At 32.8% G+C, this 24,971-nt stretch overlaps 1 protein-coding gene across 1 annotated transcript in view; it reads left to right on the top strand.

Annotated features, from left to right (window-relative positions):
• Positions 1 to 24,971, top strand: part of LOC129229749 (apoptotic protease-activating factor 1-like) — a gene marked incomplete at its 5' end in the record, with an annotated part of 108,278 nt that overhangs the window by 17,531 nt on the left and 65,776 nt on the right. Inside the window, 5 exons of the mRNA XM_054864119.1 lie at positions 470 to 720; positions 11,063 to 11,233; positions 12,009 to 12,146; positions 12,428 to 12,676; positions 22,941 to 23,097. Of these exons, the coding sequence (XP_054720094.1) occupies positions 470 to 720; positions 11,063 to 11,233; positions 12,009 to 12,146; positions 12,428 to 12,676; positions 22,941 to 23,097 (966 nt within the window). The remainder of the gene's footprint in view (positions 1 to 469; positions 721 to 11,062; positions 11,234 to 12,008; positions 12,147 to 12,427; positions 12,677 to 22,940; positions 23,098 to 24,971) is intronic.

The following is a 24,971-nucleotide window of genomic DNA, read 5'->3' as shown; positions in this document are numbered from 1 at the left end:
TTATTTCCGAGGGTTACTCACGGCTTTAGCAGATATCCGGGCCTAAACAAGGCAAAAAAAGTAAAAAAAATAGCATTTTCAATTGACCTTTGCCCTCAAAGCCATGAATGAGCGACCAAAATATTTCGGCTAGCATGTACCTAGTATCAAGTAGTATCCACAAAAAAAAAATTGGCTTGGTACACTCATTGGTTTTGAAGCAAAGGAATCATATATTAAGCTCTTTTTTCTCACGTCCTTAAACTTTGACCTCCACTGAATTGCCAACAAGTCAAATTTGAGAAGAAAGAAGCTACACTTTGTCTTATCACAATACTAGCAACATATTCTGAAAGTTTCAGGAAAATCGAAGGTGTCAACTATCAGGCTCCCATTCATTTTGTCCAGCTTTAAAAAAAATGACTCTTAATGCTGTTTTTCAAAGGTTTACTTTTTTTACATAAATGTGTTATATCTTTTTTGCCCCCAGGTTCTCCTATGACTATAAGTTTAATAGGGAGTATGATGAGTGAGCATGGTAACAACTTCAAACGTTGGGAAAACTTGAAGAATAAACTTGAGAAAGGAATTTCAAAAACAATACGTCAAAGACATGGATCTGGTGATGGTTTAAGTGATATTAAAGAAATTGTCCGATTCAGTTTTGAACCTATTCAAGAACTGTGGAAATATTTTTTGGACTTCATAATATTTCCTGATGATATCTTTGTTCCTAATAAGGTAAGGTTATATATATTTTTTAATTTTTTTGTTAATTGTTTTCCTTTTTAAATCATCTTTGTTTACTTTTATTAAAATGATAAAAAAATTACAGTTAAGTCTCAATTATTGGTGTGTCAATGAACAATCAGGAACATGCATCTTTGCTGCAAAAAGAAGTATCGACGACTTTCTTTTTTCTTCGAAAAATTAAATTTAAACTTAGTTGTATTTTTGTTTTATTTGCTTATAAATTTATTTATTGTGCTTTTTTAACTGTACATACAATTGTTTTAATGCTAAGTTCTGTTGTGCAAAAATACAAAAAAAAAAAAAAAATTACAGTACTATTTTCACTGTTTGCAAAAAGTATTATGCATCAATACAACCAAATTTTTAAGGAATGACAAGTTTTTCCTTATCTGTCTACAGACCCCGAAGAGTTCCTATTTTTTCTACTTTTTAGAGCTCTCTCCTTATTTTCCTACTTTTTCCTTTTTTTTTCCTACTTTTTCTTTCTTTAGTATAGCATTTCTAATTGTGCACTGATTCTTATTTTTACAATGCCGCACCGATAATTTTCTGCATGTTTCAATTTTGAAAAGCAAAAGAAGCAAGCATATCCTGAGCTTTTCATTGACTGACTACATTAATTTCTGAAAGGAACACCGTGGCAATTGTGTGTTTAAAAGTTAAATTTTCATAAGTGACTTTTTTGCCGTTGCGGCGTTCATGATCGACTTTTCTTTTTATTGCCCCGACTTCAGTCCTACTGTTTTAACGAAACTAAAAAAAATAGATACTGGCACATTCTGATGCAATTATATATTTGCCCCTCAATAAAAGAGGCTTTAAAATTAAAGTAAACGGTCGTCTGTTCAAGAAGTGCGGGAAAAGCCGAATTTCCTATTTCCCAATTTTTTGTATGATTACAAGTGAAAGGGATGTATTTAAAAAGAAAGGCAATGTAAAACCTTAAAAGGAAGATAAGGAAGCGAAAAATGAAAAACTTGTACACTGTACATATTTTATTGATGTTAGTACAAACTAAAAGCCACAGATAACAGAAAGTCGCAAAAACGGACCACTTCAAAAATAATTGCGGAAACTAACTTTTTTCGTACATAAATATGATTATTGTTCATTCTAAATCGTAAACATGATTATAAAATTTATAAAATTTCATTTTCTTTCCTTGCAAAGAGTGTATTTGCAAAAAAAAAAAAAGGAAAGAGAGAAAGCGGCAAAACCTGGATGGGCCAAACGTTCCCGTTTTTTGGAGAAAAATCGGAAATCAATTTAAATGCGAGATTCCGTTTTTATTTCTTCACATTTTTAAAAGTTGGGGGATAGAGCCACAAGCAAATATGTATTTTTTTTCTTTTTATATATATAATGGGTATTTTCTACTCTGATTTATCATCAATATCGAGGAGTTGCTCATCATTTTTATGTGCTGTATTTATGGCAATATGGCATTTCTGAACATTTAAAATTTTTTTGACTGACTCTTATTCTTTTCGGGGTGCGCAATTATACCGATGCGGCGTATCTACTGTAAGTTATTGTACTTAGTACGCCTGATCAAAGGTAGGGGGGAGAAAGAGATATATGCAGGCATTTGATGCCAGGTGCTCCCCCCTCACTCTCAAATTCGTGAACAATTTCCGAATTAATATTTTTGTTGTATGGTGAGGATTGAGAGAAACTACATGCCTTTCCTTTTATGCACAGAGAAACATTAGTAACTGATCTTTGTCTTTGATAAAAATGTTATGTTTACCATGCATGGTTGTTTCCTTTTTTTTCTCGACAAAAATTTTGGAACAAGAAGGAGGTAAAAATCATCAAACCAACAATACATGAAATACACCGCAAATTCAGTCAATTCCACTTCCTTAAGAGGTTTTCCACCTCCATCTTAGTCACTCCCATGCCGGGCTGATGAGTGCTAATAAGCACGAAATTGCAGTCCTCGGCATGAATTGATTGAGCTGGCGGTGTATTTCATGTATTTCTGCCTTAGCCCTGGCTATAGGGCGGTAACTTACTAGACATTAAAATAATATTCGTTTTTATTGCTTGATTAAAATTAAAACTGGCCCATCATTTTGATACCCCCCCCCCCCCCCCCGCCCCCGGAGGTGGCTAGCGAAGGATGTATATTGAATGCAAATTTTATCTGAAAATAAACAAAAACCACACAAACTTGTATAGTTAAGCATTAATTTTCCAAAACCAGGGAGGGGAGAAATTGACCTTTCTGACTCCTATAAATGACGTGCCTGAAACAAAAATGTATTGTGAATGCTAAAAATACATAACATAGTACAAACCCTTTAGTTTACTTATTTCGTTATTTATTTAGTTCAATTATTTTATTATAAATTTTATGTCCCATATTTAAGAACTAATTTATTTTAGTTCTGCATTTTCAGTCCTCTTCCTTTTTTTTTTTTCAAATTCAAACATCTGACATGCAAGAATGCATGTCAGCTGCTGATTATTTTTAACTAAAACTAATTTAATATTCTCTTTGCTTCTGTATCATAGTTTACGACAACAGGAGCTGAAAGTGCTAGTATTTTCAAATGATAAATGGATGTTCGAAGGAATGTTTTCGTTTTTGACAAAACAAATCTTTAAAAAAATGGTTTTATAGCTCCAAAATAGTAGTTTTATTATTATTATTGTTTTTTTTTTTTTTTTTTTTTTTTTTTTTTTTTTTTTTTTTTTTGCAATTGCTATATTGCATTTTATTCTTTCACACTTAAAAATTTTATTACTGTATTGTTGAAAGGTGTTTCTTTGTTTGGATTTTATTTTCATATTTTTGTAATTAATATCTTTGTTTCCACCAGTTTATTTTTCATACTAATGATTGTCAGTCGTCTTGATGTATGTGTAATCTTATCTTCCTATTTTTTCCTACTTTTTTAAAGTGATTTTTTTCCTACTTTTTAAATTTTTGATTCCTTATTTCCTACTTTTTCCCCTCAAAAACCACTTCAGGGTCTGTGTCTATCATTTTAGGCTTTTTGCAGTTTATCCATGACTAGCTGCTTTGCCCGGCTTTGCCTGGTCGATTTTGAAAAAAAACCATTGTGTCAAGTGAAGTATATTCAATAACCAGGATTAAATGAAATAAAAAAAACATCATGTAAAATTTCCCCGCCAAACAATGAGGACAGATACTAAAATACTTTTAATAAATTAAAATAAAATGAGAAAGATGGTTTTAAAATGCGTAACCATGGAAACACAAAATAAAATAAGTTTAAGAATTGAAAATGAGAAAGATGGAAATAAACAATGGATTCAAAAAGCATTACCATGGAAACGCTAAATAAAATGGTTAAAAACTTGAATAGGGAACAGATTTTTGAACTTCATTTTTAATTCGCTTGTAACTTTTTTTCCAATGGAGATGGAGGGTTAAACTTTCGACCTTAGGTCAAGTTAGATCTGGAGTAAAAAAAGCAGCTCTTTCCAATGGAGTCAATAAGAAAACTGTGGGACAATTCCTTCACTTTTTATTGATGGATTTAATGAAGAAAGTAGTGCCTAAATTTCGACTAAGCCTTAAAAAAATCGAGCTAAAAAAGCAAATTACTTCCGCCGTAATAAAGTAAGAGCATTGAAAGAACTTGTTTAGAACGCGAAAAATTCTGCTCTTTTTAACGATACATAATATTAATTTGTGCAAGTTATTTTTAACCTCCATATTCGGGAATGTATGTGAAAATTGGGCCTAGATTGAAATAAAAAAAGAACTATAGATCGAATTTTTTTCAAACTGGTCTGCAAACCTTTTCAGGACTTAAAGGAACAAACTGTGAAAATTTCAGCGAAATCGTCCGGGTAGCTCTCAAGTTTTGAGAGTTCAAACACACAGACGCTTTTTGGAGACTTCATTTTATACTATGTAGAGATTTTCATTATCCGCAGCACTTGTGCCACCCAATTTCAAGGATAATCAGTAGTTTACTGTTATAAGTAAGTTCTTAATGTAGCATGAGACAGTATTTTTTTGAAATGCTCAAAATTTTGCTTAGCTCAGGCAAGATAGTTATGTAAAGCCAGAAAAAATTGTCTTATTCAATTTTGAAATTAGTTACTCCAAAGTACTAATATAATAAATGTACATTCATTCAAATTACAGGGTGATCGAAAAGTGTGACCAATTTTGAAGTCGGTTTAAGGGGATGAATATATAAAATAATGCTTCTGCAATCTAAGACTTCTCTGGATACTCCACCTGAAGATGAGAGAGGGTGCTATGCTCTGATTTATAGTCACTTTGTGGTGACTCTTACCTGGTCTCCGTAAGGATGGCATGAGCACACATGCCTCCTTCACTTCTAGTGCATGTGAAATGTTGAATGAGCGTTACTACAGAGGCCATCTTCATCACCAACTTTCATGCCATGCTTGTAATTAATTGTTTCTTTTTCATTTGACTGCCTCTTATATGATGAAGGCTATAAATTAAACTTAACCCAAAAACTGGAAGAGATGGCGTGCATGAACCGGATATGAGATGATGAGTTGTCTATGTTGTTGTCTATGTATAGAGTGCACAAAATTGTTTATACCGTCGCCTCAGAGCAACATTAAGATGCACTGCTCGACATTGAAAATGTAACACCAAGAGGGAGTGTTTTTTGCAAATTTTAGAGTAGTTGTACATCACTGAGTTATGTAAATGATGTGAAATGCGCAGCTCTCGGATGCACATGCATAGGCGGATTTAGGACTGAGTTCCTGGGGGGGCAGGATTTTTTTTTTATTTAGCAACATTTTTATTGCTCCCCCCCCCCCCCCCCACTCTCATGTTTTTGTCTGTTTAATGTGATGCATAAGTCCATGCTTTACTTTTTTGTGTGTCGTTTTCATTAATGCATGTTTTCATGCTGTTCTTTTTGAATTGACCTAAAAAGATAGGGAGCTGTTATCAAGAGAGTGACACAGGGCTCCAATTTTAAGGGGCCGGGGGTTTCTCCCTCAGAGGAAATTTTGTAAAATGGATATAAAATTCTGCATTTTGAAGCCTTATAAAGGTTAATTGTTATAGACATAGAAATTGATAACCAGATTATACAGTTATACAGTATTGTTCAAATTTTGTAAGAAACAGCCATTTTAAGCTTGAAAGAAAAAATAAACTATAGATTTCTCATTGCAGCAACTTTTTTTTATTTATAAGTAGTGCAGAAAACGAAAAGGAATAGAGGTAGTGTATATTTTTTTTCCTGGCTAAACAGATCAACAATATGCAGTAGAAGTAATTGGAGCCCACTTTGCTTAGGATTTTCAAAGACTTATCTAATTATTTTCAAGGACTCTAGAATAAATAAAATTATTTAACGCACTTCATTTGTACTTGTCTCTGATATTTTAATACTTGAGTGTAAAGTTTTACAGTCCTGTTCTAACTTTGTAAGAAATAGCTATTTTAAATTTAAAAGAAAAAAAACTATAGATTTCTCATTACAACAACTTCTATTCAGTTACAAGTGGGACAAAAAACAAAGAGGAATAGAAGTAGTGTAATTTTATTTTTGGGCTAAACAGATTGACAATATGCAGAAGTAAGATAAAAGCAAGCAACACCAAAAGAATTTCCAAAATTTTGCATTTGGGATTGAATTAATAGCAAGATATGAAACATGTGAGTCACAAAAATTTATTTTAAATAATATGTTACAAACGTGAGAACCATGATTTTTACATTTTTGATACAGGATGTGGCAAGGAGCTGAATTTGACATATTTTGGCATTCCTCCCCCCTCTACCATTTGTTCTAAATTTTAAAATTTAAGGTTTGTAGCCACACTTTTCCAAATGTTCAAGGTTTTCAAGCCCTTAAAAATGAAATTAGTTTTTTCAAGAAATTTCCATTTTTTAAGGAACGAATCATGAATTTTTTGGGGGGAGTTAGGGACTCACTTCAAAGCAGGGCCCCTAAGCAATAGCTTGTTTACCTTATAGGAAAATTCGGCCCTGTTTGTAATTCACTCTTACCAGCAAATTTTTGCTTGATTTGTTTGTAATTTTTACGAAAATTCGTTAGTTTTTACGGTTAAAGGATTTTTACGATTTTACCAATCTTTGTTAGCTTTTTATAGACTTTTATAAAATTTCAGCAAATTTTTCAAAAACTTTTGATGACTCAATTATTTAGATTTCAATAATGACATGGTCTGACTCAATTAGAGTTAGATACTTATGACTTACATACTTTTTAAACAGTATTTATAAAGTAAGTATAATTGTACTCTCCTTCTAAGTAAAAAGATTCATTTAATCAAAACACTCAGATAACTGAAATTTATTCAGTTTGCGGTAGTATTTATTTTCTCTCTTTCTCTCTTAAAAAGAGAAAGAGAGAAGGAAAAAAACTATGTTTTTTGTTTTTTAGAATTTTTCAAAACGCTAATTAATCTACTAAGAACATAAATATTATGCATAAATATACTTGAAATGTGGACACAAATCATAACGAGTAGATCGTTCTGTTAGCGCTAATTGGGGGGGGGAGTTTTCCCCCCTTTGCTTTAGGTTCTAATTTGTTGAAATAATCGTCAATTATCATAAGTGTTGCAGCTTAATGTAGAGCTCGTTTAGCCTATATTTTCATTCATATACTTGCCCAAAAGGTTTTTCAGTCCAAAATAGTGAATTTCAACACATTTTCAACACCCCAGTGACAGCTATACTATTTTTATTTAATGTTCGCTCTCCCCTCCCCCCTTTTCTTTTCTCTCGTCAGAAAAGGACATTCGCTTTTCATTAAACTATTCAAAAAAGAAAAAGGCATGATTTTTTTGTTTTAAGATTTTGGAAGACGTGTTGTTACTATATAAAGTCCTCCCAAAACTGAGGGACATTGCCCCTATGCACCCCTCTAAATCCACCCATGCCCTTCTGAACTATTCAAAAAAGAAAAAAATGATAATTTTTTTTTAATATTTGGAAGATGTGTTGTTACTATATAAAGTCCTCCCAAAACTGGGAGGGCATTGCCCCCCTCTGCCCCCCCATAAATCCGCCCATGTGCACATGAAGTAAGACATAAGGGAAGGAACTTGCAGAATGGGCAATATTCGTGTTGTTGTTTCTAACTGGAGAATTATCGAAGAAATTTTGTTTTCGTTTTGGAGGATACGTGTAACACGAGAGAATGCCAGGCCGCCGTCAACGAAGGCACTTCCAGCAGATAGACGATTTTACGAGGGGTATGGTGATCGGACTGAGAAGGGGAGGTTGGTCCGTACGTCAAATCGCAGCTGATACCCACATGGATGCGAGCATGGTGCATCGGCTGTGCCGAAGATGGTTGGAACAACGAAATGTGGCAAGATTGAGGGGTGCAGGGGCAGCCAGAGTGACGTCAGAACCCGTGGATCGACGCATCCACCGACAAACTGTATTAGACCCACAAGTCACTTGTTTCTCGATTCTCCAGCAGGTGCAAGATACCCTGAATGTTCTCGTGTCAACCAGAACCATTTCCCGTCATTTGGTCTCACGTGGTCTGCAATCACAGCGTCTGCTAAGAAGACTGCCATTGACCCCATAACATAGACAGCAACGTTTAGTATGGTGCCGGACTAGAGCGACGTGAATGACAGAATGGCGAAATGTCGTGTTCTCAGATGAATCCCGCTTCTGTTTATCCAGTGATAGTCGCCGCATACGTGTGTGCCGTCAACGTCTAGACAGATCTAATCCGGCAGTAACTGTGGAACGTCCCACCGCACGACAATGTGGCATAATGGTTTGGGGCGCAATTGCGTACAATTCCATATCACCTCTACTGTCCAACCACAGATTGCATGGAATTTTCAAATGTCCAGATAAGATGAATCTATGTGAATAAGGGGGAAAAGTAAAACTTTGATGTGCGTTTTCCGCTCATTTCAATGAGACTCAGCTTCTGCAAAAACTGACATCGGTAAAAAATAATAGATTCGTCCATTTCCGGCTACAAAACAGATGTTTGTCTTTCCATACAATCCGTGGTCAGACAGTAGTTCGTATTCAGCTCACTATGGCGGCCCAACAATACTTGGATAATGTGCTGTGGCCGGTGGCAATCCCTTACCTTCAAGGGCCACCTAATGCAATTTTTCAGCAGGATAACATACGACCACACAGTGCTTGCATCTGCCAACCTGCTCTCCAAGGCACACAGATGCTTCCCTGGCCACCATGCTCTCCTGACCTGTCACCAATCGAACATGTGTGGGATGTGATTAGATGCATTTGCCGACTCTGTCCCTGCCTCTTTCAGAAGATGAACTATGGCAAATGGTTGAAAGGGAATGGAGAGCCATCCTTCTGGACACCATCCACACCCTTATTGACTCTATGCCTAGACCTGTTTCTTCGTGTATCGCTGTCCGCAGTGGTCTTACATTCTACTGAGCCGACGCCGTTCTCGCTCTGTATTCTGCCTATCATTTTGAAATTAAGATCATTTATTATTCCTTGCTGTCTCTGGCTTTTTTCCAAATTTCATCATTTTCTGACCACTCCTTCTTGGTGTGGCATTTTCAATGTCGAGCAGTGTATCTTAATGTTATTTCTGGGGTTAGATATCTTACTGTTGCTCTGAGGCAACGATATACAGTAGAACCTCAATTAACCAAGGTTTCTGTTAACCAAGCCGATAATTTTACAAAGAAAGGTATAAGGCATAAATTTAATAAAATGACAAATTTTCAGTTTGAAAATAAACTTATTTTTGTGAAATTTTGTTATTTAAATGCATCTTTCAGTATTTAACTTGTTTAACGTTGTAAAAAAAATCAGTTGACTGTTCAAAACTTCCTACAATTTTTTTTCTTCCTATTTTAGTTTTATAGCTGTCAAACGTTGCTTTATATATAAAATATCATTAAAATCGTTTTTTTTTTTAAATATTCTATTGTATTTTTTATTAATGCATTTTAAAAACATGCCACCCTGACAAGTTTTTTTTACAAAGTTTCTATTAACCGATGAAATAAAATGATAGGACAAAGAGGCCCAGCCGAGCCGAGCACTACGACCAGAGGTCTGTTGTACTGAACCCCAAGCAGACTCCTAAAACAGACCAGTAGCCAAAGAAAAGATCAACAGGCATTCAACATTTAATAGGAGTATCATAAATCTCCCAAGTTTCAAGTATCTTCTATCAACCAATACTTCCAACAAACGAGGCACTAGCAGTCCCAATCAGCCTGGATAATCAAGTCTCTACTATAGTTAAAAGAGAAGTTGATGTATGGCATTACAGTGAAGAGTTTTGTTTCCATCACTGTAAAGTATGCTTTCAAAAGGTGATCTGTAGTCATGGCTCAAAATCAAGGTTTTTCGTGCCTAAGATACAACAGAATACTATCAAGGATTGCTGAAAAACTGTGGCTAAAATGCACTTCTGTATAGGAGTAAAGCAGGGCCGGATTTGGAAGTGTGGAGGCCCCTAATCAGGGTGCGAAAAGATCATATTTTCGAAAATATCCGATACTTTGATATATATCCGAATATTTTGATATATATGTATATATCCGATATTTTCGATCAGCACTTTAATAGTAAATACATCCTGAAGTTACTGCTATTTATTTTTTATATTATTATTATAATTTATAGGGGAGAAAAAACGTAAAATTTGCTGACCCGTGAAAGTTAGGAAATTTTGTTGTGGGGGGCCCCTTTGTTGTAGAGGCCCCGGGGCAGTAGCCCTGCCTGCCCTCCCCTAAATCCGGCCCTAGAGTAAAGCCTTCTGTTTGGGTCAAAATGAGACTACGAAATTGCAACACATGTCTACCCTCTAAGATCTATCTGCAATATTTATTCCTACTTAGCCCCGCTTTTAAAGCTGTTTGGGGGGGGGGGTGATAATTTCTTGCTGGTGCTAGAATTTGTAAGTACCTACTAGCATAATATCTAATTTTTAGATCTTGAAAATATTTTGCAAAGTCTTAACAAGCAAGTTTAATTAAAACTTTAAAAATAAATAAAAGTTGTGATGTATAGTAACAGAGTAATGTAAGGTTGGGGGTGCATCACGAAGTAAAAATTTCTACATCGTCTAGCTTTGATAAGACCGTGGATGAATTGTCCAGGAATTATTCTTAAGGATTGTTCTGTTATCTGTGCTGCACATAGTAGGGTTTTTCACCACTGATATCAACAATCAACAACTTGCAAGTTGTCCTTAACCGCTTTTCAGCACTTGTGGTTACATAAGAGAACTTTAATGCAATTGCACTTGTAAGTTCATTAAAAATTGATTTATGTTGCCATCACTTAGTTTACAACCTTCAAATGTTTGCTATTAGAGAAAAATTTATAATTTTTCTTATATTTAAGGTATTTGAAGTTATGTGGGGAATGGACTCATTCGAAGTGGAAGATATTTTGCACAATCTTCATAGCAAATCATTAGTACAGATTGAAAAGGACTCATTTGATGATAGCTATGGTTATTGCATTCATGACCTGTACTTAGAAATTTTGAAAGAAGATCATCCGGATGAATCTGTGAGTCTTCACCTTTCTTAATATTTATCTTAAAAGTCCTGTGAGGAGTCTTCTATACATGTAAAGTAAAGTTTGAAATATTGTGTATACACTAAAACCCTTTTTCTTAATGACTCTTACACTGCTAAACAGCCATCTATTAAATGGCCATATAACTTCCCTAAGAGCTAGTCATGAACAATGTCTTTCTTTTTAATGGTCCATTTATCAGAGGATCATCCCTTTCTTTTACACGTTTATTGAACAACTTTGGTTTAAAAAGTTTTTCAATTTCTTAAAAGTTCTTTATCATACATACAGGGTTTGAAATAGGGTTCTATTTCTAGGGGGGAATTTTCCCCTTTACTTCATATTCCAGGGGGGATTTTTTGAATTTGGGGAGAACTTTTATAAATACTGAAAATTTGTTTAGAATTTTTTAATAATTCATTTTTATTTTATTTTTCTATTTATTCATTTTTATTTTACTTTTATATTTATTCATTTTTAAATTATAATTTTTTAGTGTAATATCAATCCTATTTTCAAATAATTATTCAGTAATTTTGCGATTTTATTTTATTATTTCATTTTTAATAAAATATTTTACAGCTAAAAATAAACACACACTAAATTATTTTAAATAGACCATTTTCTGGATCTAATTATCCGAATGGAGTTCGGTCCCCATTGATTAGAATAATATTTCTACTGCACAAAGACTTTTTCTTACGATCAAAAAATTAAAGTAAAAAATTGCCTGTACCTATTGAAAATGGACTGTTGTTTCCAGCAGCTTTCGGATCTCATTTCGACCGGTGGATTGGAATCAGTTGATGCCAGCAGATCAGAATCAGTTGATATCAGTGGGTTGGAATTCGTTATTGTCGGCAGATCGGAATTCGTTGATGGCGGCGAATCGGAATTCGTCGATGTAACTTGAATTGGGTTTACCGATTTTGTGCATGTTTCGCGCAATCCTGCGCTCTATTTCAAACCCTGATACATAAATTATTAATATTTTTTAAAAGCAAAGTATAGACATTAAAAACCACAAAACTTAATTCCTTAACTTTTAATTTATTGGTTTTAGTTTTGGCTGCGAGAAATAAAAAGAAATTCAGTGTTTTACTTTTTCCGACTGTGTTTGGATGTGTCTGAAATATTTATCAAAAGGTTTGCTGAAATGTTTTGAAATCTTAAATTTTCTTTTAGGAATACCATAAGAAATTAGTTAACAGTTATATGAATCTCTGCAAGCAAGATAATGGTGAATACAATTTTAGCTTGCTGCCACAGGATGGTTATATTCACTATCATATTGGATATCACATGTATCATGCACTAGAATATGAAAAGTTGGAAACTTTATATTTAGACTTTCAATTCATCGAGACGAAATTGCATTTAGATCCAAAGGATTTGTCGTGGGACTACATAGCATATAGCTTCTGCTTTCAGAATGTAAGTCTTAAGTTTTGTTTTACCCCATAAATTTAGTTGACTTTTTTTCCCCCCAGTCTATAAAGTCTGTCTTCTTAGTGTAAAAATTTCCATAAATGGATGCCTCAATCGCTAAATCGATTAACTCCTCTCTTTAAAAAAATCCTCATTTCTGCTTTAATAGTGCTTTATCAATGCTCAGCATGTGAATATATATTTAAAGTTTTGGTTCAGTACATTTTTGATCCTGTGATGGCAGAAAATGTAACACGAGGACCTATATACTACTATGGTTGACACCATCTTCTTTATCACTTTTCTCGACTTTTTTGTTTTATGGAGTTAGTCGATTTGGCTAGAGCCCCTACATATACCAGGCCGAATTGTCCGCCATTTTGGATCAAAAGTCGGAGAAATATTACCACACTAGATGTGTTTTCACTTCCTTTCAGCTTCATTTTATGTTAGCGTAATGCATTCGTTTTTGTCCCAAATTGACATTAGAACAACAGAGTGTCATATTTTTAAAAAATAAACAAACCAACAAAATATCAAGAAATCGAAAACATTTCAATTGGTAAAATATTACATATATTATTATTATTTGGTTATTTGTATGATTAATTAACTTGCTAATTAATTATGAAACTAGTATTATTTTACATTATTAATGCTCTTAGTAGTATTAGTGTAACTATATATTTTTATATGCTAATACTATATACTTGAATTTCCAATAAAGTGAATTAGTCCTATTTTTGGCAGCATTGCATTTTTGGATCTTAGCAATTAATTTATCAACTGATTTAAAAATAACAGTTGTATAAAAAAAAGCATATTTCTTCAAACTAAATTACTCCATAGCAGTAAAAAATATAGCACCGAGAATTTACATAACAATGTTTACTGCTTTCGCACTGCCGAGTTTTAGCTTCGGATTTCCAGCAAATCTTCAATGAAATTGATTTTTATCTTGCGTTATTAATTTTGAAATTTAAAGAAACAAAATCCTTTCAATGAACTATTAGCACAGTACACTGCGGCACATTCTGTTATTTTTGCGATCTTAATATTCTTTCTTGCGTCTTTTAATAATTCACCCTATGGCAATTGCTTAAGAGCAGACGGTCACTTTGATCCAAAATGGCGGATGCGTCGGCTCCCTAGTTATAGGGGCCTTGATTTGGCAAGTGAAGCATCCAAATAATTTTGAAGTGTGTTGTCAAAATATTGTCAATAGTTTTTGAATTAAATTTTTGTTTTATTTATATTTATCATAGTAAGCAATTGATCGATTCAGTTGTAATTTCACCATGAGCAAAAAAAAAAAAAAAAAAAAATTGTCATTTCTGTCTCTTATTGATTTTCATTCCCAGCAACAAGTTGAATTGAGTAAAAATAATCAAGGAAAAAAAAGTATTTAGACTGATTTGTGAGCATCTTCATCATTATCAATTCACTGTTGAATCTACATCATTGAAATCCAACACAAATTTCATAAGGTGTGTTTTATCCAATCTTTTACTCGCTCATTTTCAGACCTTTCTCTCTTTTTCTAACTGATAAAAAGTCTCACTAGTTAATTCAAAACGACTGCCATTTAAATCTTTTTTTTAATCATATACAAATATGTACAAAAATCATCCCCAAGTTCAATTCAATTGCACAATACACACACCTTATCTATAAATCAGAGTTACAGATGATTACCTTACCTGTAAGTTAGGGTCGTGGTTACTTGGAACAGCTTACAGGAAGAGGCGGGTAATGAGCTATGGGGTGAATAACTTTAAGAGGGCCATTGATCTTCATTGGGGATTTATAAACTGACTAGGACCAACCTAGCTGGGCTCAGAGCCTGTTGCTAGTCGTCACATTTGTATTTATTAATTTAACTAAATTTCAATGCTTGATTCATCTCTAATATAACATGGATACTTACTTCTTTATTAGATTTGTGCAGGGTTTGCCAATATATATCACAATATATATCCGATATTTATTTTGAAAATATCATGATATTTTAATATTTTCAATATTTATTTTTTCAACCACAGTATTTTCAATATAAAAATTATTTTAATCATAGTAATATTGTTCATTTATTTTTAAAAATAAATAGCCAAAACGTTATGTACTATATTTTTATGATGTATTAATACATCTTTAATATAACAAAGTAATTTTATTTTATGTTCATACAATTATTAGTAATGTAACAATTTTAATTCTGATTGAAAGTGCCTAGTTTAATATTAAACGCTTGTCAGAAAAAAAAAAAAAAAAGTCTTATGACTGTGCACCAACTAATACATATTTTTTATTTCTGAATTATGTAACTCTAAAACTAGCTAACAGAAGAAAAATGAGTAAAAGAGCTAATGCTAAATTAATTCCATTAAAATTGATTAAAATGTGAAATGAAATGTTAGATATAAACAATAAAAGAAACCTCAATTTTAAGTCTATTCTTCAGTCTTTATTTTCTTATATTGTAATAACAATATAAGAAAATAAAGAGTGTTTTGAAGATGCATTTATTATTTTGAAGACTTGAGTTTGCTGATTGAAAATGTCGAATATATATATCAAAATATCCGATATATATCAAAGTATCGTGATATTTTCGAACCCTGAATTTGTGTGAAATTTTAAATGTAGAGTGCAAATGCAATATTAGTATGGGGATACTTGATCCCTCAGGAGACATGTTCACCTTCTCAAATCTTGAAACTGCCACTATACAAAATTTTAGTAGAGGCGAAGTTTCCTAGCAGCCATGATAGGTTTGCATCCCCAAGTGTTAAATGCTCTTTGTACATACTTTTGAGGTTATGTGTGTCATTGTCAGTTTTCAGAGTTGAGATTTTTTTTTTTTTTTTTTTTTGGATTGTAGAACAAACAGATCGCTTTCAGGCAGAAGATTTGAACTGGCTATAGGGCGGTAACTTACTGAATGTTACAAGTGTTTAAATCACCAATTTTTGGCTTCTTTTGCTATAATTTTGAAATGTGTTTGAAAAGTATACTTTGGGATACTTGATCCTTTCGAACCAACCAAGTAGACTTGATCCGGGATCAAATATCCTTTATTGTGAATGAACATTTAAGTATATGCTATTTATTCAACTTAATGTTCAAAAAAAATATATGTTGCTTTACAAAATATCACCTACAGCTAAAGTTTATTAATAACAAAAGCTTAAAAAAGCTGACTTGGGAGAAGTGTTACCGCATTATTTTTAAAAATGCCCTCACCAACTATTAAATGTACTACTAAGCTTACTGGATGCTTTAATTTCCCAACATCATTCTTTCAATTCAAAAACTTAATTTTTTTTCCTTTTCATTCGAACCACTAATTTCAACTGCTTGCTGGTATCAATTTTGAAATATTTTTATAGTTTATGAAGTTAAAATTGTTTGCCACTAATAGAATATAATTTAACATTTAAATGTCTTTTTAATATTTATTCCTTAGTTTTCGCTGTATACTTGAGAAAGGCTCATTTTTTAATTTGACATGATCAATTTTTTTTTTTTTTTTTTTTTATGAGTAAGTATTTGATTTGTATTTGAAATACTTATAAGGACACTTTGCCCCCCAGAATCAAATCTCCTTGTACAAAGGAGACCTGATGCTCTCACCAACTTTTGTTTTTTCTTTAAAATACTTATTTTAATAATGTATTAATTTCGTATATGGTTGAGCATTTTGGCAGGATAAAAACTTTTAAATATGCAGTGTGTGAGATTGTTTAATTCCATTGAATCAATAAAAATTATTAACTCCAGTAAAAAAGGAGGTCAGGTGTACCCAGTCTGCCCTACTAATTGGAGAACTTTATATTTAATTGGATCTGAAACTCTTCCCAGCACATCTTTTCAGTGTTATAAATTTCATATCTTAACATTTATCCAGATTCTTTGTATATTTTGCTTAATTGCATTTAAACTTTATGTATTAAAGCAAAATCAAAATTTTTTAGCAAGAAGAACTGAAAGCATTTGAAAAATTTGTGAAGAAAATTTCAAATTTGATTCATCAGAACAAAGACAGTTGTGTACTTCAGCTGGCACTTTTTGAGCCCCCGACTTCCGTTGTTTATGAAAGGGCAAACAAAATTGTTTCAAAGTTCAATAATAAAGCTTTCTTTAAATGGTGGTATGTAAATATTTAAATTTTTATATGTGCTCTAGTTAAATTCTTTGCTTAAGTTTTGCTTTAAAATAAAACTTTACTTTGTATATTTATTTCTTTTTTCTTTCTTAAGTACAGAAATGTGGGCAAAGTGAAATGGTTAAGATGACGTGAGTTTTTTAAAAATGAACAAATCGGAAATTTGTTTTGAAAATTACAGTACACAAAGAAAGAACGTTGTATTTTATAATAAAACTTGTGTTGAAACCAGTATTTTTAATTTTTGGCCGCCAATTTGAGTCTTCAAAAAAAAAAGTAGAAATTTTTCACTTTTTTTTTCATGGGCAAAGTGAAAAATAAAATATTTTTCTAATGAAATATTTTCTATTCGATTATAAAACATGTTTTTGATCAAAAGAATCAGTACACAGAAGGTTGAATTAATAAATAAAAAAGATAATGAAACAATAAACAAGTAATTAAATGAATAAATCAATCAATACATGAAGAAGAATAAATGAGCGAGTAAAATAATGAATGAATAAGAAAATAAGTGAATAACTAAGTGAAGGAATGTAAATAAATTAATTAAAAAATGAAAGCGTAAGTGATTTATATAAAATGATTGAGTGATTAAATGAAACACACTATTTCACTTTGCCCCGCATGTACTTGACTTATTGTACAATTTATTTAAAATTCAAATAAGCTTGACATAAACTAAATTAATACTGCATTGAATATTAGGAGGTTTCAATTATATTTCAAATGATAATAACAAAAACTTTATCATTTTATAGTTACAAAAATAATTTTTGACTGACAACAAACTATTACAATATGAGTATCAATTTTTTAAAACTGCCTATATTACCAAATGCTCTAATCTTTTGTGGTATTTTTTTCCTGACTGGAATAGACTACATATGGTACTGCATAGTTAAAATAATGTCAGAGTGGTGGAGCTAAAAGCAGAGTAAATATTTCACCTTTTCTCTTTGCCCCATTATCCCCAACCTTATATACTCGCGTATAAGTCGAGAAATTTTGTCCAAAAAATGAGATCAAAGGAAGGGGGGTCGACTTATACGCGGGTCAAATTTTCCTGAAAAAAATTTCCGATCAACGAGAGCTGGAAAGCTACGAGAAATGCCGATGTACGGTTACAGGGAGTTGCTGATAAGTTGATCGTGTGAAAAAGTAAACTTATACAAAAATAATAACTAAAAAAAACCTAAATAATACACATAAATAAAGATCATTTTATTCCTCTTTATTAAGGATCAAATCAGCAATTAACAAATATCGTGAAACGTATGAAAATATTTATCGTCAACTGTCACGCCATTCAAATAATTAACTGCTATACTTTTTGTTTTAAGAGTGGCAACATACTTGCTTAATCATATCTTTTCAAAGCACGTGCGTGGCCCATGGCACGTGCGCACTTCTGTCTCCTGTTTTCTTAGTGCCGACAGCGATTCAAACTCTGATATCATTGACGATTCCGCAGCCGCCGATGTATACGATGACGCGGTGATGACGGAAGCGGACTTTAATGAACTTTTTTTTGCGTCCGACTCGGAATCCGAGTTTGAAGGCTTTTAGGAATGTTTTCCTATTTAATTCCTATTTTATTTGTAAATAAATGTGTTCATTATTTTGAAATTTCTTTGAAAATAATTCACGATGTTTTTGGAAAGTATGGGGGTCGACTTATACGCGGGTTTTAGATTTTTTCTGGATTTTTTCTCTGAAAAAGAGGGGGTCGACTTATATGCGAGATCGACCTATATGCAAGTATATACGGTACTTGCTTAGTCATAAGGATATAACTTAACCCTTTGTCCATACCTTTACCCTTTCAAACCTCTCTAAGGAGAAGGAAATAACCACTTGTGCCACATACATAGTGGCAAAATTTCCGCCTGTGCCTACAGAAGGGGTTCAAAATAACTTTTGGGGGTCCTCCATTAGCCTTTGTACTTTGAAATTTTTGTCGACTCTATGTGGTGGCAGGATTTCCACTGAAATAAAATTCCCTCCTTGAAATTTGTGACTGTGTGTGTGTGGGGGGGGGGGGTACACCATAATGCTGTAGACTGGGATTTTGCTTTGGTAGCCAATGGCTACTAATGCAAGAAACTTTGGTAGCCGCTTAAAATTTTCGGTAGCTACAAGCTTAGTCTCCTGCAAGCAGCTATTAAGTTGATATAAAAAGATTTATTTGATGATTAATTTTGAATTCCATAAAAAATATCTTATGTGTATGTAAATAAATTGCACCCAAAACTCAACCCTGAATCTTTATTCATTTAATTAAGCATTTATTTTTATGTAGATTTAATATTTAATTGACTTTGCATTGAAAATAAATTAAAAATTGGTAATACAGTAAAACCTGTCTACAACGATACTGTTGGGACCTAAAAAAGTATTGTTATAGACGGTTCGATTATTCATGCTGACATTTTTCTGGGACCAAGGAAAATATCCTTATCGACAGGTTTATTGTTATAGACAGTATCATTATACACAGGTTTCACTGTATAGTTTTGCAAGTTTAAATAGAGTAATTCACTTAAATAATTTTTGAATTGTGTTAGGTGGCCAAACATGAGATACAACAGGAGTTATATTTTTATCTTGCTAAATTTCATCCTCTGTTCTATATTTTTCTTTTTGGAATTTTCATTTTATTATTTCCAATTTTTTTGTGTTTAGTAATCAAGAAGAAAATCAGGCACATTCATACAATTGTATCTCAAAGCATAATCTAGATGGCATGAAACATGCAGTATTCAATAACGATAGCTCTTTGATTGTTTGTGTCGGAGAAAGACCAGATGCTGTGGTATTGTATTTGAATTTTAAGTTTTTTATTTCCCCCCCCCCCCTCTTTTCTTGCTTAATCATATTTATTTAATGATTATGCTTCAATTTGTTACTTTTTGTTTTATTTATTTGTTTTTCTGATTTTAATATTATTAAATTTAAATTTTATATGTTTGCAAGAAAATATATAATCTAAAAAGATGAAAATAAAAGGGGGTGAGGAGGTAATAATTGTTACTGTGAGCATTATACGTAGTGAAATTAGACATACTACACCGCTAGTAGAAGTGAACTTGCAAAAAAAAATGTCCACAGCCTGAAGTTGTAGAAAAAGAAAAACACGTGAAGCATTTTTCCTCAAGGAAAATTTGTATTTATTATCTTCAAAAGATTTCTGAAGTTGACGAACAACATCTTTATTGATATTTAAAAAAACATTTAGAAAAATAAACAAATATTAGCCGCTATTATGCCACGAAACATTAAGTTTACGAACATGCTGATTCCAAGGAATATATGGCATTACCGTAATACACAAAAATAGGCCTAAAGGCGTTTTATAACTTTAAAATTGACATCACGTTGTATAACGCCCTGCCAGGAGTAAAGAGCACTGGCAGACATCACGAAATCACGATAAATTACTACGTGCAATACATTGCGGCTATGTGAGGTGAGAGAGAAAAAGATCGCTCGAAGTATTTCAAGTCTTCACATGGCTTTCAAATTAAGAATATGCAAAACACAAGATGTGTTGTCAATGCAAGAAAGTTAAAGATATGTTACCAATCAAAAAGTAACTCAATCAAAAAAAAAAAACTCTCACGGTTATAAGATACAATGAACTCGTGACTCGGTTCACCCAAAAGTTCATTCATTTGACTGAGTTATCGCAACCGATCGCACAAATGACATCACAACGTGATGCAATGGTTACATCGAAAAAGGAATGATTCTGCATGATGCAAAAACGTATTTTTAATGATTTTTTTTTTCTTTTTTTTCAAATTAAGTGATTCTTTCACTTTTTGTGAAAGTTTAAATTAAAAATCTAACAGTTACAATAGTTTTTCATTAAATTTGTAAAAATGAAAAGTTGCTTAAATGTGTTTTTTTAATGACCACTTCTATTATGCCTTTACATGAAATTTTCATATATTACCAAAAAAAAAAAAAGCCTAAAAACTGGTATTTCCCTATCAATCTGATGAGTGATAGAAGAGACCAACCTCAAAAGTTGAGAGTTCTCATCTTCAGCAGTCGTTCTAAATATTATCCAATATATATATATATATATATATATATATATATATATATATATATATATTATTTGAATTTTTGGCATCTTGAATTCAAATTATGTTTTTCGCAATCATGAGCGTGTGTATGCGCGTGTGTGTTTGTGTAGGCGCTGGTGTGTGGGTGCATGTGTGTGTGAGTGTTGTGTATGCATGTGTGCGTGTAGGCATTTGTGTGTGTGTATGTAGGCATGTGTGTTTGTGTGTGTGTATGTAGGCATGTGTGTTTGTGTCTGTGTGCAGGCATGAGTGTGTGTATGTGTGTGTGTAGGAGTGTGTGAAGTCGTGTGTTTGTATGTGTGTGAGTGTGCGTGTGTGTGTGTAGGACATGGACGCCTCCGACCAGGAGAAGCCATAGACTAATAATAAGAGTAGACCGAGCTATGGCAACCCTTTTGCTGCTCATAAACCAAACCATGTGACTGGTGGATATCCTAGCAACAGCGGGCGTTAATCGTAGCAGACGATCTTCGCCAGCGCGAAATAAAATAAATAGAATTGATGGAACACGGAAGAATGATCTTTTATGGAGTCCGATTTGTAAATTTGTTATTCTAAGTTGTAAATATTTTGTTAATGTAGTGAGTTTTTCGTTTAGATAGTATTGTGCATTTTCTTTAGTCAATTTCAATAACTCTCTAAGCAATAAAAGATGCAAGCGACCAAGAGGAATCAGCAAACGGAAAGATTTTTACCTACAGTTTCAATTTAAGATACCGATTAGTACATTTTTGCGTTAACGCAAAACGTTTACGCCATTTCGTTCACGCCAACGCTGACAGCTCCAAATGAAATAAAAGTTACCGAAAACTGATCAAAAACTATTACTAATGTCAAAATAATGCATAACTAAAAGAAAAACAGTTCAATCTCTGCACCTGGAAGTTTTCTTTTAATGAAAACACATTGTCTTAAAATACATGTCGAGTGCCAAACTGTAGATAATGCTGCCATCTAGCAACCATGCTGCCAAAGTCTTCGCCAAGCCCTTCCACTAGTCACATGATACATCTATGAACCAATTTTCTTCATCAGCAAGAATGAGAAAGCTCGGTCTACTCTTATTATTAGACTATGGGAGAAGCAGATAGCTCAGGACCAGGGACAGCCGCGCCTGGAGGACGGCGGGCGGTGGTGCTGCAGAGGTCCCTGGTGCAAGCTGAAAAAGGAACCTTAACATCAAGGACGGTCAAATGAGAACAATAAGCAATCGTGATTGCTCAAAAAAATGTTTGCATTTATTCAGTCCACTAAAAACTTCATCAGGAATATTTTTGCAAACTGAAGTTCAGGACATATTGCTTCAAATGCCTCTTGCATTTCATTTTTCAATGGCTTGGAAATTTTTAGATTTTTACTGAAGCTTAGTAGTTATAGGAATGAAAAAACATCTATCACTAAAATAAAAAGAATTAGCTAGAAATTTTGTAAAAAAAAGCTGTAGGAAACTTTGTACAATGAAATGTGTGAAATTGTGACAACGTACATACTAGTATAAATAAAAACTATTTTTTAACTCATTTTAATTGTTTTTATTTGTAATAGTATATATGTTGTCAATTTTACGGCTAGAAATTTGTTTTACAGGGCAAGTTGAAACATAAAAATGAAAGCATCTTGATTGTTTTGCTCTAAAATTCATAAATTTAACCTCAACTGACATGTGGGATTTGTAGTGACTGTTACTATAATGAACACGAAGTTTGCTAAAAGTTTAATTTTTAGAAAAGTTTCTATAAATGGAGGTTCAACTCTACTATAAATTTCTGAATACATTATTTTGTGCTAGAAAGTTCAACATTTTCAATTTTTCCTGGTGGAAATCAACATTTTCAGAGAAACCAAAAAACTTTTTCCCACCAAAATATCTTGAGTTTTCCTGACCATTCTCAGTGCTAATAGTACAGACTAAGCTTGAGCCCATTATTTTTGACAGTCATTACATAAAATATTCATAAAATTATTTTTTTATCCGTCTTTCTTGTATTACATAATTGTGTTTGATTTTCAGATTTATTTAAGTTCAACAGGGGAAGAAGTGCAAACTTTATCCGGACACAAGGATGTCATAAATTATTGTTCTTTCAATTCCAAGGGAGACAAATTGGCAACGGCTTCATCAGACAGAACAGTTAAAGTCTTCGAAATCAATACTTCTGAGTTGTTAAGTGAGTTGTTTTGATAATGTGAGTGAAGATAAAGATAAGTACTGCTCTAAACTTAAAATTTTTTCTAAGAATTTAAATTAAGAAAAAATCTATTTGCTATTAATGTGCTTTTTCTTTTATGCTTAAACTAGCTGGGTTACCCGGCTTTGCCCGGTCTACCTTGAAAATAAAAGTTGTGTCAAATGACCTACATTCAACAATCAGGTTTAAATAAAAAAAAAAAAAAAAATCATGCAAAATTTCCCTTCTAAACAGTGACGACAGATATTAAAATACTTTTAAGGAATTAAAATGAGAAAGATGGATTTAAAAAGCGTAACCATAGAAACACAAATAAAACAAGTTCAAGAAAATATAAAATGAGAAAGATGGAAAGAAACAATAGATTCAAAAAGCGTAACCGTGGAAATGCGAAAATAAAATGGTTAACAACTTGAATGCAGATGAGATTTCTCGAACTTGGTTTAAAAAGCCTGGTTGTTGAGATTTACGCAGTGGAAAAATGAAACAGGGCAGAAATTTAAACGCATTTAGTTTTATTTGTAAATTCAAATGTTAAAATCATGTTCAATATGAACTTCATGCACAAACATGTTACTTAAATGGTCAACTCGCCATTTTAACTTAAGAAACAAGCTTTTATAAGAAAAGAAATGATAATGCTGCACATGGGCGCCCATATGCAAAAATTGTAAGGGGGGGGCTCAGGTATTTTAACCATGGTTTAGCAGGATATTTTCCCCGTGGAAGCACACTTCAGGACAGTTTCGAGTCATTAAAATTTGACATTTTTAATAACTTATTCATTAATGGCTGGAGAAGAAATGTTTTTACATTTTTGAAAAGAAAAAAGTACTAAAAGCAAGAAAGTTCTCATTTCTAAGGGGGCTTGAGCCCCCCTTGCCCCCCTGTATGGGCGCCCTTGATGCTGCAGCAAAACGTGTGTGACGTCACATTGACGAATCGGCAAGAAAACGTCATCGCTGATTCGTCCCCCTCATTTACATGAGAAAACGTCGGAAACAACTTAAAATCTCAACACTTGTAACTTTTTTCCTTTAGAGATAAAAGCTTAATTTTTCAACCAGAGGTCGAGATAGATCTGGAGTAAAAAATGTTGCTTTTTCCGGTGGTGTCAAAACGAAAACTGTGAGACAATTCTTTCACTTTGTATTGATAGATTTAATGAAGAAAGTAGTGCCTAAATTTCAGCTAAGCCTAAGACTATTCGAAATATAAACGCAAATAACTCTTGCCGTAATGAAGTTAGAACGTTGAAACAAATTGCGTATAACGTGGGAAATTCTACCCTTTCCGATGATATGCGATGTTAATATGTGCAAGTAATTTTTCACCCCATATTTGGGAGTTTATATGAAAATCGGGCATAAATCAGAATAAAAAAAGAACTATACTCATCAAATTTTTTCCAACTGGTCTGAAAACCTTCCCGGTGCTGAAAGAAAGATACTGTAAAAATTTCAGCGAAATCGACCGGGTAATTCTCGAGTTTTGCGTGTTTAAACAAACAGACGCTTTTTGGAGACTTCATTTTGTACTATGTAGAGACAACAGATAATAATAGTTTCAAATCTTTTTTTTTTTTTTTTTTGAAATGTAACTATATGTATTGCATTAATAATTTTGCTTTCCATGCTTTTTCATGTGGAAGTTTCATAGTTAAACCAAAACTATCAAAACACCAAATTTGTGATAATTATGTTTTTGAAAATCGTTATGTTAAAAGCAACAAAACAACACCATTAACCCTTGGCCGCAACATCTATCTTGTTTGATATTTCTATAATTTGTTGTCTAAAGGAGTAGACTTAAATCGAGGAAAAGTTAGCTACCTCTTTTTCTGGATCTAAGTG

This window comes from Uloborus diversus, chromosome 9, assembly GCF_026930045.1.
Source record: "Uloborus diversus isolate 005 chromosome 9, Udiv.v.3.1, whole genome shotgun sequence".
In the NCBI taxonomy this organism is placed as follows: Eukaryota; Metazoa; Arthropoda; class Arachnida; order Araneae; family Uloboridae; genus Uloborus; species Uloborus diversus.
Note: the sequence above shows the minus strand (reverse complement) of the source record. Positions and strands in the feature narration are given on the sequence as shown.